Source organism: Orcinus orca, chromosome 2 (genome assembly GCF_937001465.1).
Source record: "Orcinus orca chromosome 2, mOrcOrc1.1, whole genome shotgun sequence".
Taxonomy (NCBI): domain Eukaryota; kingdom Metazoa; phylum Chordata; class Mammalia; order Artiodactyla; family Delphinidae; genus Orcinus; species Orcinus orca.
In genome coordinates this window covers 196,951,606-196,964,054 of record NC_064560.1, presented here as the reverse complement: position 1 = coordinate 196,964,054, position 12,449 = coordinate 196,951,606, and the positions used below count along the sequence as shown (strand labels likewise).

The following is a 12,449-nucleotide window of genomic DNA, read 5'->3' as shown; positions in this document are numbered from 1 at the left end:
CTCTCCCCCACACTCACTACTCCTTTTCTGAAAGTAGTAACAGGTAAGAGTGGTATTTTGGACTCTAGACTAGGATTCTGCCTTATAGCACAATTCCATGCACTCATTCACTAAGTTATTTACTGAGAATCTTCTATGTGCCTTGTACCATCGTAAGGCTGCAGGGTTACAGCCCAGGACTTATACTCTAGAGGAAGTAGACAGACAAGCAGCAAGTTAGAAGATAAAAGCAAGACAATTTCAGACGGTGCTACAAAGAAAAACAGGGTTGAGAGAGAACGATGGCGAGGGGGGTGCTAATTTGAAAGGATGAAAGCGTAGGCCTCTTAGAGCTGAGACTTGAAAAACAGATGGCACTAAGAAGGTGAACATCTGAGGTCAGAGCATTGGAAGCAGAGGTAAGAATAAGTCCAAAGAAACAAGTTCAAGAAACCCAAAGAAGGCCGGGAAGGCTGGAGCATAATGGGAGCATAGGGACAAGGAAGGAAGTCAGGGAGGAAGCAGGGCCACATCACGTGTGGCTGGTGGCTTATGAGAAGCCTGGATTCTACTGAATGCAATGATATGTCTCTGGGATGATGATGATGATGATGATGATGATGATGTGTGTGTGTGCAGATATAAAACATAAAATTTACCATTCTGATAACATTTTTAAATTTACAGTTCAGTGGTATCAAGTATATCCTCACTGTTGTGCTTGAGGGATTTTTATGCAAGGGAGTGAATTCACATAATTTAAGCCTTAGAATCTAATTCAGAAAGGAATAGTGTGTGTGTGATCCAGTCAGATCCCCAGAAGTAAAATCCAGCAGTTTGTATTCAATCCTTGTCAAGAATCTATAAAACAGTAGTTAGTACAATAACCATATATATTATTGCAAATTACAAGTGAGTTATCAACAAAATAAAAAATTAAAAACCAACTCTCAATTTGGAGTCATGGCAGCAGCTTCTATTTTTTTGGGGTGCTTAAAATCTAGAAGACAAAAAGGGGAAAGAAGGGGGCAGAGTTGAGAACTGTAAAAGGAGAAAGACACTTTGGAGTGTTTTTAAGAGTGTGATACTGTGAGACGCTAGAAATTCTACCTGAAGTTTATGGCTCTCCTAGGAGAGGAGACAGGGTCCAGACACCACAGAACAGCCTCCAGCACAACAGTGCCTCTTTCCCTGCCCCTCAGCTCTTATATTTGAGGGGAATAACTTACACAAGAAAGAAAAGAGCCCATCACAATCATTTACATTAATGTTTATTCATATCTGAAACCACACTGTAAGACTAAAGTAACTGAATAGTTACTATGAATTTTACTCAAGAGAGTTCCTATTATCTCACCAGATCATGTTAAAATTGGGTAGTTTTCTTTAAGAAATTGAGTTTACTGCTTCCTTTTGTCACATAAGAATTCATAAAGGAGTAGAATTTCTTTGCTGTAAAGGAAATGAAAAATGCCTTTTGGGGTCCTCCTACTCAAGCAAGTCATTTTACAAAGATCCCAAGGTCAGAAGTTAAGATATGCCAAGGTCAGACCTCTGGTCAGTGCCCTCTAAAGGGAAATTTGATGCTGCTACTATAAGATTCCCAGGAACCACTGGGCTTGCTGTTACTGATAATTAATCATAAAGTTAAAGAGAATGGGACCTACTAACACAAGACACCTAGGACTAGAAAATGGCTCCTCTCCTGACCTGTGAAGTCCACCATAAATAGGAAGGCACAACCTTACACAACAGAGTCGACTAACTTCCAAGACCTGCCCACATCTTCCTAATAGTCTGCTAACAGTAATGACATGAATGTTTTCTTCAACATCCAGGTAGTGTTTCTGATGCCAAATTTTGAAAATACAATGTTTGCGTGTTTATCCAATAATACGATAGGACACAACTCACTGGTAAATGTTCAGATTTAAAAATTATAAAAAGTTTTCACTTTTATTCACTCTTCCCATGGGAAGTAGTGAGAGCAGTTTATAAATTGGTCACCTAGAAAGAGAAGGTCATGAGATGACAAAAGAATGTAGATCTTAGGAAATGTTCGTTCTTGATAATTGTTTTTGCTAATAACCTGTTGTGGGCCCTGAATTTCCCAGCCTCAAAACAAACTGATCGGACTTCCCCAGTGGCGCAGTGGTTTAGAATCTGCCTGCCAATGCAGGGGACATAGGTTCAATCCCAGGTCAGGGAAGATCCCACATGCCGTGGAGCAACTAGGCCCGTGCGCCACAACTACTGAGCCCGCGTGCCACAACTACTGAAGCCCGAGCGCCTAGAGCCCGTGCTCCGCAATGAGAAGCCACCACAATGAGAAGCCCGCGCTCACTGCAACTAGAGAAAGCCTGCGCGCAGCAACGAAGACCCAACGCAGCCAAAATTAATTTTTTAGATAAATAAATAAATAAATAAAACTGATCTTACTAAAGCAGGCATCAAAACAAATAGAAAAGCTTTTTGTAAATATCAACCCAGGAGTCTGGCATACTTTAAAAAATTATTATTCATTCTCTTCCAAAAGCCTAAAATGCTAGTTGTAGGTAGGTCAGGAGCTGGGGCCTCTTCCGACACGGATTTTTCTTTTCCTACTGGGGGAGACAGCTGTTGACTGGGGGTGGTGGGGAGGGAGGGTTAATAACCGGGAGATGCAATCTGACAGCACCGAGGCCTATCAGTAAGCCAGGCTTCCAGAGCTACCAGGTTAGGCATTGGGCTCTATGACTTAGGCTGCCCTATGTAGGTCATGGGGTTGACATGATTACTTTGGAGGGTTTCTTGGGCTTGGCTCCATGGGAATTTACATTTATGGCATCTCTCCTTAGTGTTAAAGAGCATGGTAAAAAAGGAAAAAATAGTGAATGGAATGGTCAGGATTAGTAATTTTTGGCAAACCTGAACCTTCTGAATATATGAAAGTGAGAAAAAATTTAATACTTTTTGACTTTCTTTCAATTTGCTGATTCTGATGGCAATGGCTTTCTGCTCTGAGATGTTTTACTCGATCTAGCACAAAGCACTTCTATATGTGGTCTAACCGAAGATAGTTAAAATACCAACAGCCTAGAGTGAAGATCACGAATTCTAACTACCTGAAACCTCAAGATTTGAAAGGCTTCTTAGGGTTCTCTCAAAACTAAATGTTTTAAATACTCAGCTCTTATTGTTAGCTTTCCTACTCGACCCAGTGATTTAGTTAAGTGGTTTAGTTTTTAGTAAGTTCTACAAAAGAGGATGTCGCTCCCAAACTATAGTGATGAACATCTAGGGGAAAAAAAATACATAATACTATGCCCTAAATCTGGCAACAATGAAATGTTCATTAATTACATGCCAGGGAAAAAAAGCAAAAACAAACACGAGCCTTAAAGCAAAGGATTAAAACTATTCAAAACACAGTTAAACCGTGATTAAATATTAAAACATATTCAGCCTTAACTAGACCTTACTTTTCTCATCTGCAAAAATAAGCAGCTCCTGCTGTTTTCTCTCTACAATGGCGTATTACTCAGCCGTAAAAAGGAATGAAGCACATTCTACAACTTGGATGAAATCTTGAAAACAGACTAAGCCAGACACAAAAGGCAACATATTATATGATTCCATGCAAACGAAATGTCCAGAATAGGCAAATCCAGGGAAAAAGTGAGATAGTGGTTGCCAAGGGCTGGGGGTGGGGGTGGGGAATAACAGTTATGGGGTTTCTTTCTGGGATGATAAAAATGTTCTGGAATTAGATAGTGGTGATGATTGCACAAACTGGTGAATACACTAAAAACCACCGAACTGTGCACGTGGGGATTATGTCAATAAAAAGAAAAGAAAAAAAGCGGATCTCTAGGCACTCTTTCAGATCTATAACTACTCTACTACAGAACTACTAGATTCCCTTTCTGCTGTTCCATTCAAAAGATACCAACCATACATGCCAAGATAACAATTTAAAGAAATGGACATTACAATACCCCTAAACTGTACAACCCTGCAGCAACCACCTGCACAGAGAAAATAATGACTTTTAAGCTAACCTGATATGTACCACTTCAAGTAAAGCCTACATCACCAAGTTTTCTGAATATGGAGAAGTGGATTAACAATTTGATAAGATCAAATGCAGAATATATAAAATACCCTGGGCTTCCCTGGTGGCGCAGTGGTTGAGAGTCCGCCTGCCGATGCAGGGGACACGGGTTCGTGCCCCGGTCCGGGAAGATCCCACATGCCGCGGAGCGGCTGGGCCCGTGAGCCATGGCCGCTGAGCCTGCGCGTCCGGAGCCTGTGCTCCGCAACGGGAGAGGCCACAACAGTAAGAGACCCGCGTACCGCAAAAAAAATTAAAAATTAAAAAATTAAAAAATTTCAAACGATATCCCGAATTCAGCAAACTCATCAATAACCAACACCCCCTCTCTTATTCCATTCCGATTAATAATGGGAAAACATGGCTTTTAGTTCCAACATGATCACTGTGCAATCATTCTGCGCTACCAGAATGCATACAGAAAAGATCTTTTGATAACCTTTTAAGTACTCAAATATATGTTTCATTGAAACCTATAGCCCCCGCTAAACTCAAAGTACTGACAGTTCTACCAGGCCCTCCGAAATCCAGAACAGCAGCGCTGTTAGCACTTGCTATTACATTTTGACAGAACCTCCGCTCCTTCGCTCAGTCCTGAGTCACAGATCCATCCAGCTTTAGTTACCTCCGCCTGGGGTAGATAGATAGATACGATACAACCAGACCAGCTTCTCAGTCCAGACTTTTCGCCTATTTCATTCGTTCCTGAGAATGTTAACAACGCTTCAATACTCAACGTTCACCGCATTTTGAGGCTCCATCCAACTGTGAGAATTTATTAAGACAGCGCTGGAGTAACTATGGCGTAAAGGATTCTACCACTTAAATCTAATTATCACAGGTACTAGGTTAACTAGTTATGGTAGGATTATTCTCAGTCTATTTACTATTCCAACAATTTAACAAGATAGCCTGTGGATAAAATAATAGGATAAGGACTTGAAAACACCAGTTACGAAGTAAAAACAAGAAAATTTACATATGCAGATAAGGCTTTTCGGCCCCAGATATTTTTTCTGGCCCTCCTTCAAAGCAGTACTAAAACAGTAGAAAGACCCTTTCCAGAATCCTTCTTTTCACGGGAAAAATAAGGAGTTTTCTGTCAAGTAAAAAGCATCTGGCAGCTTTACTCGATTTGATCAATTTAGTGGCAAACGTTCCTAGCTGTGTAACTAACCAGCCTTCCTGCAAAGAGCCAAATACTTAAGAAGGGAAAGAAAACTCCCCCAAACGCCCAGGACTGAGAACAATCTGCAAAAACCCGCGGCCCCTCTCGCTAGGCGCCGCGGGGGGAGCAGAGGCAAGGCCCTCGCCGCAGCGCGGTGACAGGCCCCGCCGACGCCGAGCCCGCACACACGCGAGCTCGACGTGCCGCCCAAGTCCCGCCCCGCCGAGGCGGGCAAGGCGAGCGCGGCCGCGGGCAGGATCCGGCCTGCACGCGGGGCGGGCGAGAGGAGGGCCGGGCGGGCGCCCCCGCCCCCCTCGGAAGGCGCCTCCCGGGATCAGTTGAGGCTCCGGGTAGGGGCGGGGGCGGAGCCGGGACAGCGACGCCCCCCAGAGGAAGGCCGGGGAAAGGCGGCGGCCCAGCCCGGGCGCGAGGTCCAGGCCGCGCAACCCCGCCAACGCCCTCCCGCACCCCCGGGCCTCGCGGGGAGACGGCCTCGCGGCCGGCCGGGCGGGGGCCGCGAACAACGGGCCCTGGGCCGGCTGTTGGCCGAGCACGCCCCGCCCCGCCCCGCCCCGCCCGAGCAAACTACGCCATTGCGGCCTAGCGGGCGGCGCCGCGCCTCCGCCGCCATCTTCGCCGCGCCGCCGCCCGCCGCCCCCGCCGCGGCCCGCCATCTTTTGGGGCCGCCATACTTGCCCCGCGAAGAAGATGGCGGCGCCCATCACACACATAAAACATGGCTTCCCTTCAAAACAAAAACATCCCGGGGGCCGGCGCGCGCCGGCGCTCACCTGAGGACCACATGGTGACCGAGAACTCGCCCTCCAGGGTCTTGATCTGCACCTGCTTCTGCTCCCACTTCTTGTTGCCCGCGTCCGCGCCGCCCGCCGCCCCGGCCCCGCCGCCGAGGTAGCCCTTCTTGCCGCTCTTCTTGCCGCCGCCCTTCTTGACGCGGCCGCCGCCCGACGACGACGAGCCGCCGCCGCCGCTCTTGCCCGCCGCCGCCACGGTGACCAGCGTCTGCTCAATGTAGTCGTCGTCGCCGCCGGCAGGCGCGGGCACCGGGATGAGGATCTGGTCCTCGAAGCCGTCCTCGGCGCGCAGCCCGTCCGAGTCGTCGCCGCCCACCACCTCCTCGCGCGTCTGCACCAGGATCACCTCCTGGTGGTGGTGCACCTGGGTCGGGTCGTCGGTGACGAGCGGCTGCAGCGCGATCATGGGCGGGTGGTGATGGTGGTGGTGGTGGTGGTGGTGGCCGCCCGCGTGCCCGTGGCCGCCCCCGCCGCCGTGGTCGCCGCCGCCGCCGTCCTCGTCGTCGTCATCCTCCTCCTCCTCCTCGCCCACCACCGTGGTCTCGATGGTCTCCACCGGGATGGTCTCCACCTCGATCTCGTGCAGCTCCACGATCTCGGCCGGCATCTCCGAGCCGTCCGTGGCGATGTAGAGGGTGTCGCCCGAGGCCATGACTGAGGGCTCGGCCGCCACGGCCGCGGCGGCCTCAGCTCCGGGGCTGCGGGCAGGCGGGCGAGGAGGCAGCCGGCCGTGGGGAAGGAAGGCAGAGGGAGGAAGGCGGCGGGCGGGCGGGGGGAGAGGGGGCGGGCGGCGGGGGGAAGGGGCGGGCGCGGCGGCGGCGGCGGCGGGCTTCCCCGCCTCCTCGCCTCGGTGCGCCCCGCGCTCGCTCGGCCGCTGCTCGCCCCGGCGCCCCGCCGCGCCTCGGCCGCCCGCTTTGGCCGCGCCTCCTCCCGCCCTCCGGGCTGGCGCTCCGCTTTCCCCTTCCTCCTGCGCCTCCGCCTCCTTCCACACAAATACCAACTCCTCACCCCGAGCCCAGATCTCGCCGCCGCCGCCGCCGCCACACTCCGCTCAAGCTCGGCCTCGCGAGACTTCCGTGCAGCCTCGGCCCGCCCCGCCTCGCTCCTACTTGCCTGCTCGCCCTCTCGCTCCTCCTCCTCTGCCAATCGATCTGCCCGTTCGCCGCCGCGGCCCAGCCCACTCAACCCGGGCTCCTCCCGGATTGGGGCCGCCGGGACGGCCTCCGCGCGCGCTGGCTGGCCGCTGCGCGTGACGTCAGCGCGCCGCCGCCACCGCCGCCGCCGCGAGTCGCGCGGCCCCCGCCCTTCGCGGTGCCACAGCTGCGGAGCCCGCCGCCCCGGGCCCGGGCCGCACTCGGGAGCGGGGCGTCGACGCTGCAGCTGCCGCCTTGGAGCCGGTGAGCCGTCCGCGCGGCCCCCGGCGCCGCGGGGGAGGGGGCCTGCGGGGCAGGGCGGGGCCGGCCGAGCGCAGGGTCCCGGCCGGTGGGCGGCCCGGGGGCCGCGAGGGGGAGCGGGCGGCGCGCGCGGGGCGGTCCCGGCGCCCCAATAAAGTCTGCTTTGACGAGAAACGCTTGTGCCTCCTTTTTCATGTCGGGCGGCGCTCGCTCTTGACGCCTAGCTTCGGGCGGGCGATGGCGGCCGAGTGAGGGAGGAGGGCCAGGCGAACAAAGGAGGGTGGGCGGGCGGGCAGCGGAGGGAAACGTCCGCCGGCGGCCGCGGGTCGGCACATATCGCCGCGAGCGCCCCGTCCCCGCTGGGTCCGGGGCTGAGCGCAGGTGGGCTGCACGCGGGGCGGGGCGGGCGGAAGCGGCGCGCGGAGCCCCCAGGTCCACCGTTGGGAGGATGTCCGTTATCCTTTTGTGACCCGCGGAAACCTGAGACGAAGCCGTTGGGTGCCTGCTTCCCCATAGGTCTTAAGAACAGCAGGGTCCCGGCCGCTGGTCCGGTAGCTTGGCTTTCTGTGGCTTTCGAAAATTTCCTTCTGAGCTTCCCTTTCTTCGCTCTCCAGCCAATCATTGTTTCCCTCGACCACCGTCTTCACCTTTTTCTCACTTGCATAGACGCTCCTCCTAATGCCCACCAGGCTTTGCATTTGTTTCCTCGTTGAAAATTCCACAATTTTCCCGCACTGTTCTCCTTAATACCTGCAGCAGAGCCTATATTTTTTCTGGCACGAATTAGCAGCAATTAACCCTTCCTGAATAGCTGCGGTGAAGTGGTTTTGCCCTTATTCATTGTTTTGGTCGACCTGACTTTGAGTTTGAAGCAACAGAAATAAAAACTGGTTTTTAAGAAAGAAAATCATGTGAAAGTGAGAAGCTGGGAAGGTGTGTCTTTGTTGTACCCGTTTGGCCAATTTAACGGCTGAGTGCATTTCTCAAACGTGTATATTCACAACGTTTAGCCTTGTCTTTTGGAACAGTGTTCTTGCAGGTGAACACCGTGATTATTCTGAACTGTAATATATACATTAATCTTAGATCCAACTTATTAAAGCAAGCAGGTGTCTTTCTTGAGAACCTTTAGAGAAAGAGGTTTGTGTGTTCTGATTAAAAAGTGACTTTGTCAATCTCGTTTAGTCCGTGCTTATTTTTCAACGGCATTGGACTTGATATTTGAGGATGTTGGTATAGGGAGTGAAAAATTAGATCATTGTCTCTTTGAGTTTTAAATTCTGAGTAATTCCCATTGGAGTGCTACACCCACACAGTTTGACAAAGTCAAGTCTGTTGAAATAAGTCATTTCTGGCTTCGTAGCTTATAAATTCTGCATAAATATTTCACAAATGAAAACGAATTGTGGGAGAATTTTTGTGTGGCTTAATTAATTTCACTTTCCCCACTCTCTAGTAATTGATGGGAGGATGTCTTTGCAAGTAGTTGATGCTTCCCCATAGATACAAGAGAAATGGGGGAAGTACTCAGTTAGGCAGCCTAGCTCCTGAGTCATAGGTCTACAGACTTCACAGTCAAGTGGAGAAAGCTGAAAAGGGTTTATCTGTCAGGAAGGGTAGTAGGTGGGAGAAAGCACTGAGACGGTCCAGCTATTCACCTGCTGCATGAAGAGCTTTTAAAAATTGCCCCAGAGCAGGTGACCTGTTAGTTAGGTCTTGAGTTTTCCATGGTGGGAGAGATTCTCGTCTTGTGTTCTTTAGCTGTGGAGTACCTTATGAATAGGCATGCAAAGACACGGTGCTGTATTTGCTCTAGCTTGCTTGCGTTTGCTGCTAAAGGTGAAAATCCATTTAAAAGGACAGGTTAAAGTGCAGTTCCAGAGCCATGGGCCTCTAAAGGTAGGGATAATTTCACTGCTTTTATCCTGTTCTGTTTGGGCAGAGTAAACTGGGCCAATGAACCTTCCCTCGGAACTTCTAGAGTCCTTTTGTCTTGGCAGCAAGAAAATTGACTGACCCCACTTAATTAAACTGGGTATTTTACAGCCATGTTTGCGTGCTTTCATCCTTCCAACTGAGGGCAAAGACCACGGCTGGGTCCGTCTACAGCCTAATGCCTTGTACATGGAATGATGGTTGGTTGGTTGGTTCATCAAAAAATGAAGGCACCATGACAGAGAGGACTTCTGTGTGAAAGTACTCGGCCATTTTAGGTGTCTCAAAAGCTCCAACGAGGGCTTCCCTGGTGGCGCAGTGGTTGAGAGTCCGCCTGCCGATGCAGGGGACACGGGTTCGTGCCCCGGTCCGGGAAGATCCCACATGCCGCGAAGCGGCTGCGCCCGTGAGCCATGGCCGCTGAGCCTGCGCGTCCGGAGCCTGTTGTTCCGCAACGGGAGAGGCCACAACGGTGAGAGGCCCACGTACCGCAAAAAAAGAAAAAAAAAAAAAGCTCCAACGACTTCCAGTCCACCTTGGAAATGAATGTCAACAACTATAAAAGAAAGTAGAAGGTTGGAAGAATCCTGAGTTGTGTAAAGTTTCTAGAATCTTTGAGAAGTCACAGCTCACTAATGGCTGAGGAGACGTGACACATATCCTGCAAGGAGTGTGTCCCTTGACAGGACAGCACAGGACAAAGGTGTGGACTGTTACCCACAGCTCTTTGGATGGCTTCTCTCCTCCCTCATTCCTAATGGTTCCTTTCCGGAAACCTCCATTAAATTTCCAACTCAGCTTTAAGACCACGTGGTTTAGGAAGGGACATGCGTGGAGAGGAGGGGAGAGGGTGGGAGTGGGTGGAAGAATAAAGGATGTGAATTGAGAGACACCTAGTATCTCTTTCTCTCCTTTTTTCAGAGTATCTTCTCATTTATTAATTATAGGGAGGCTAGCGATGAAATCTGATTCTACCTTATTTTTATTTCTAACAGATCGGAAACGATTCAGGCAGTGAACTCATGCTAAGTAATTTCCCTTACCGCAAACTAGTTTGGCTGTCTCATGAAATTGCTTTTTGGTTAGTTCTAATGTCTAGTTCTTTTGGAGTTACTTCTAGCAGGTAGTTGGTGCTGTGCATCGGTTACTGTATGGAGAATATTAGCCCAGTCTCTATTTTGCAGTTAAGGAAACCAGCTGAGAGAGGAGCTGCTGAAGGTCACATTGCAGCGTAGTGATGGGGCTGCAGCTAGAGCTTTGCCTTTTGTTAGGCTAGAAGTCTTTTTACATTTGCTGGTCGGACCCTGTTCCAGATCCATGCCGAGTTTCCAATAAAACATGTAGAAAAATCAGGATGAAAATTTGTGTTTCTGCATCTAAATTAGTTACCCCTGGTTTGGATCAATACAAGTTAATTGACCATAGGTGTGTACACATTTTCCTAATCATCTAAACTATTTCTTGATTGTGGAATTTTTGAAACCTGGGCTATTCAGGGGATACTCCTCCCTTCCCCCCAAATCAATGCATACATTAGATTTGGAGCTTAAATTGTGGTGAAATACCTTAACCATACAAGTCTGTAAAGCTAGCACCATTTCTGCAACGTTTTATGTCCTTCGCTTTTATAGGGTCTTAGACTCTTTTTCTGAGGCTAAGTGGTTTAGTACAGTAGATGAATCTGGTCATTGCCCGTAAGTCTAAGGAAAGTTGAAATCTCTAGTGATAAATTCGCCTTGCTTTTCTCTGCTTCGCTCGTTGTGTGCCCCTCCAAAGTAGAAGCTAAATTAGCTGCTTTGCGCTGCAGTTGCTCCTGCCACCTGCCACCCAAATGAATGTCACCCGTGTGATGGAACAGAATGAATGGCAAGTTCTGTCTCAATCCGCGGTACCTTGTTTCACGGCATACTTACTGCAGCGCAGAAATACAGGAAGCCGAGCCACTCCTGCATCGGTGTGTGAGGCAGGTCAGTGCTGGAGCTCTGTGCGAGTGGGCTGGACACGCAGCCTCTGTTAGGGATTTTCTCCGTTTGCTAAAGAGGAGTGACGGGCGGATTAGGTGAGCCCAGCTGTTCATCCCTGTTTGTCAAGCACCTGCTCTTTGAGGCTGGAGAATACTGCCGTTAACCAAACAATGCGCCCAGACGGGAGACAGGCTATGACCAGAGAGCTCAGAGATACCGGTCTCACTTCCACTTGGCAGTCCTGACAAGAAGTGGAGAGTCTGGGGACAAGTGGACCTAGGCCAAGCTAGTCAGATAAAGGCCTTCCTGAGGAGGGGACATTTCACCTGGGACTTGAGAGTTAAATAAACCACCAAGTGCCAAGGCCAGTGCTTGGCTGCAAACCAGCTTTTTTTTTTTTTCCTGAAATGTTAATTTCTATGTGAAAAGAAAGTAGATAAAATAAATTAAGTGATAAATTTGTAAATATTTGCGATAAGCCCACAACACTCAGTGTAAAAGGGCTATTTTTGCCTCAGAAACTCATCAAATGAGCAAATTAATCCACCAAAACTGCTACTGAGATGCCTGAGGTTTTCTCAGTAGTTGGTTGCTGACATCATGTCCTTTTTTTTTTTTTTTTTTTTCGTTTTCGTTTTTTATGAGCCATTCCTTGTTCAGAGTCCCACTTGAACTTGGGGATTAATAATGGAAATGGTCTTGGAGTTCCAGGCCTTGGAAGGTAGACCAGCTACAAAGGTACTTAGGGAGGCAAAACTGATGAGTGGCAGCAGCAGAGCAGTGCCGTCCAAACAGGTCGGGGCCTGGCTGTGCCCTTTGTCATCCAGGTGACATCCACAAGGTCTTGTAGTCTCTCGGGTCTTCATTTCCTCGGCTTCAAAACGGGCCTAACGGTGCCAGTCTTCAGGCTTATAGGAATCTGCCGTGGCGGTAAGTAAACCGTGTGAAGGCTTGATGCTCCCCAGGACTGATTATATTTCCTTCTTACCATCTCGCTCCAGGTGAGCTAGCCTCTGCCACTCACCTCTCAGTTTCTGTGCTGGTTTCAGGGCTCATCCTTATAGGCTGGACCCAGTGCTTACTTGGTTTCTTAGAGCAGATAAG

At 49.8% G+C, this 12,449-nt stretch overlaps 1 protein-coding gene across 1 annotated transcript in view; it reads right to left on the bottom strand.

The window, feature by feature from the left end:
• The window catches only part of YY1 (YY1 transcription factor), a 30,309-nt gene extending 23,597 nt beyond the window's left edge, over window positions 1–6,712 (bottom strand). The window contains exon 1 of the mRNA XM_004262396.4: window positions 6,032–6,712. Coding sequence (XP_004262444.1) covers window positions 6,032–6,704 — 673 coding nt within the window. The 5' untranslated portion in view covers window positions 6,705–6,712. The remainder of the gene's footprint in view (window positions 1–6,031) is intronic.
• Between the last annotated feature and the right edge of the window lie 5,737 nt (window positions 6,713–12,449).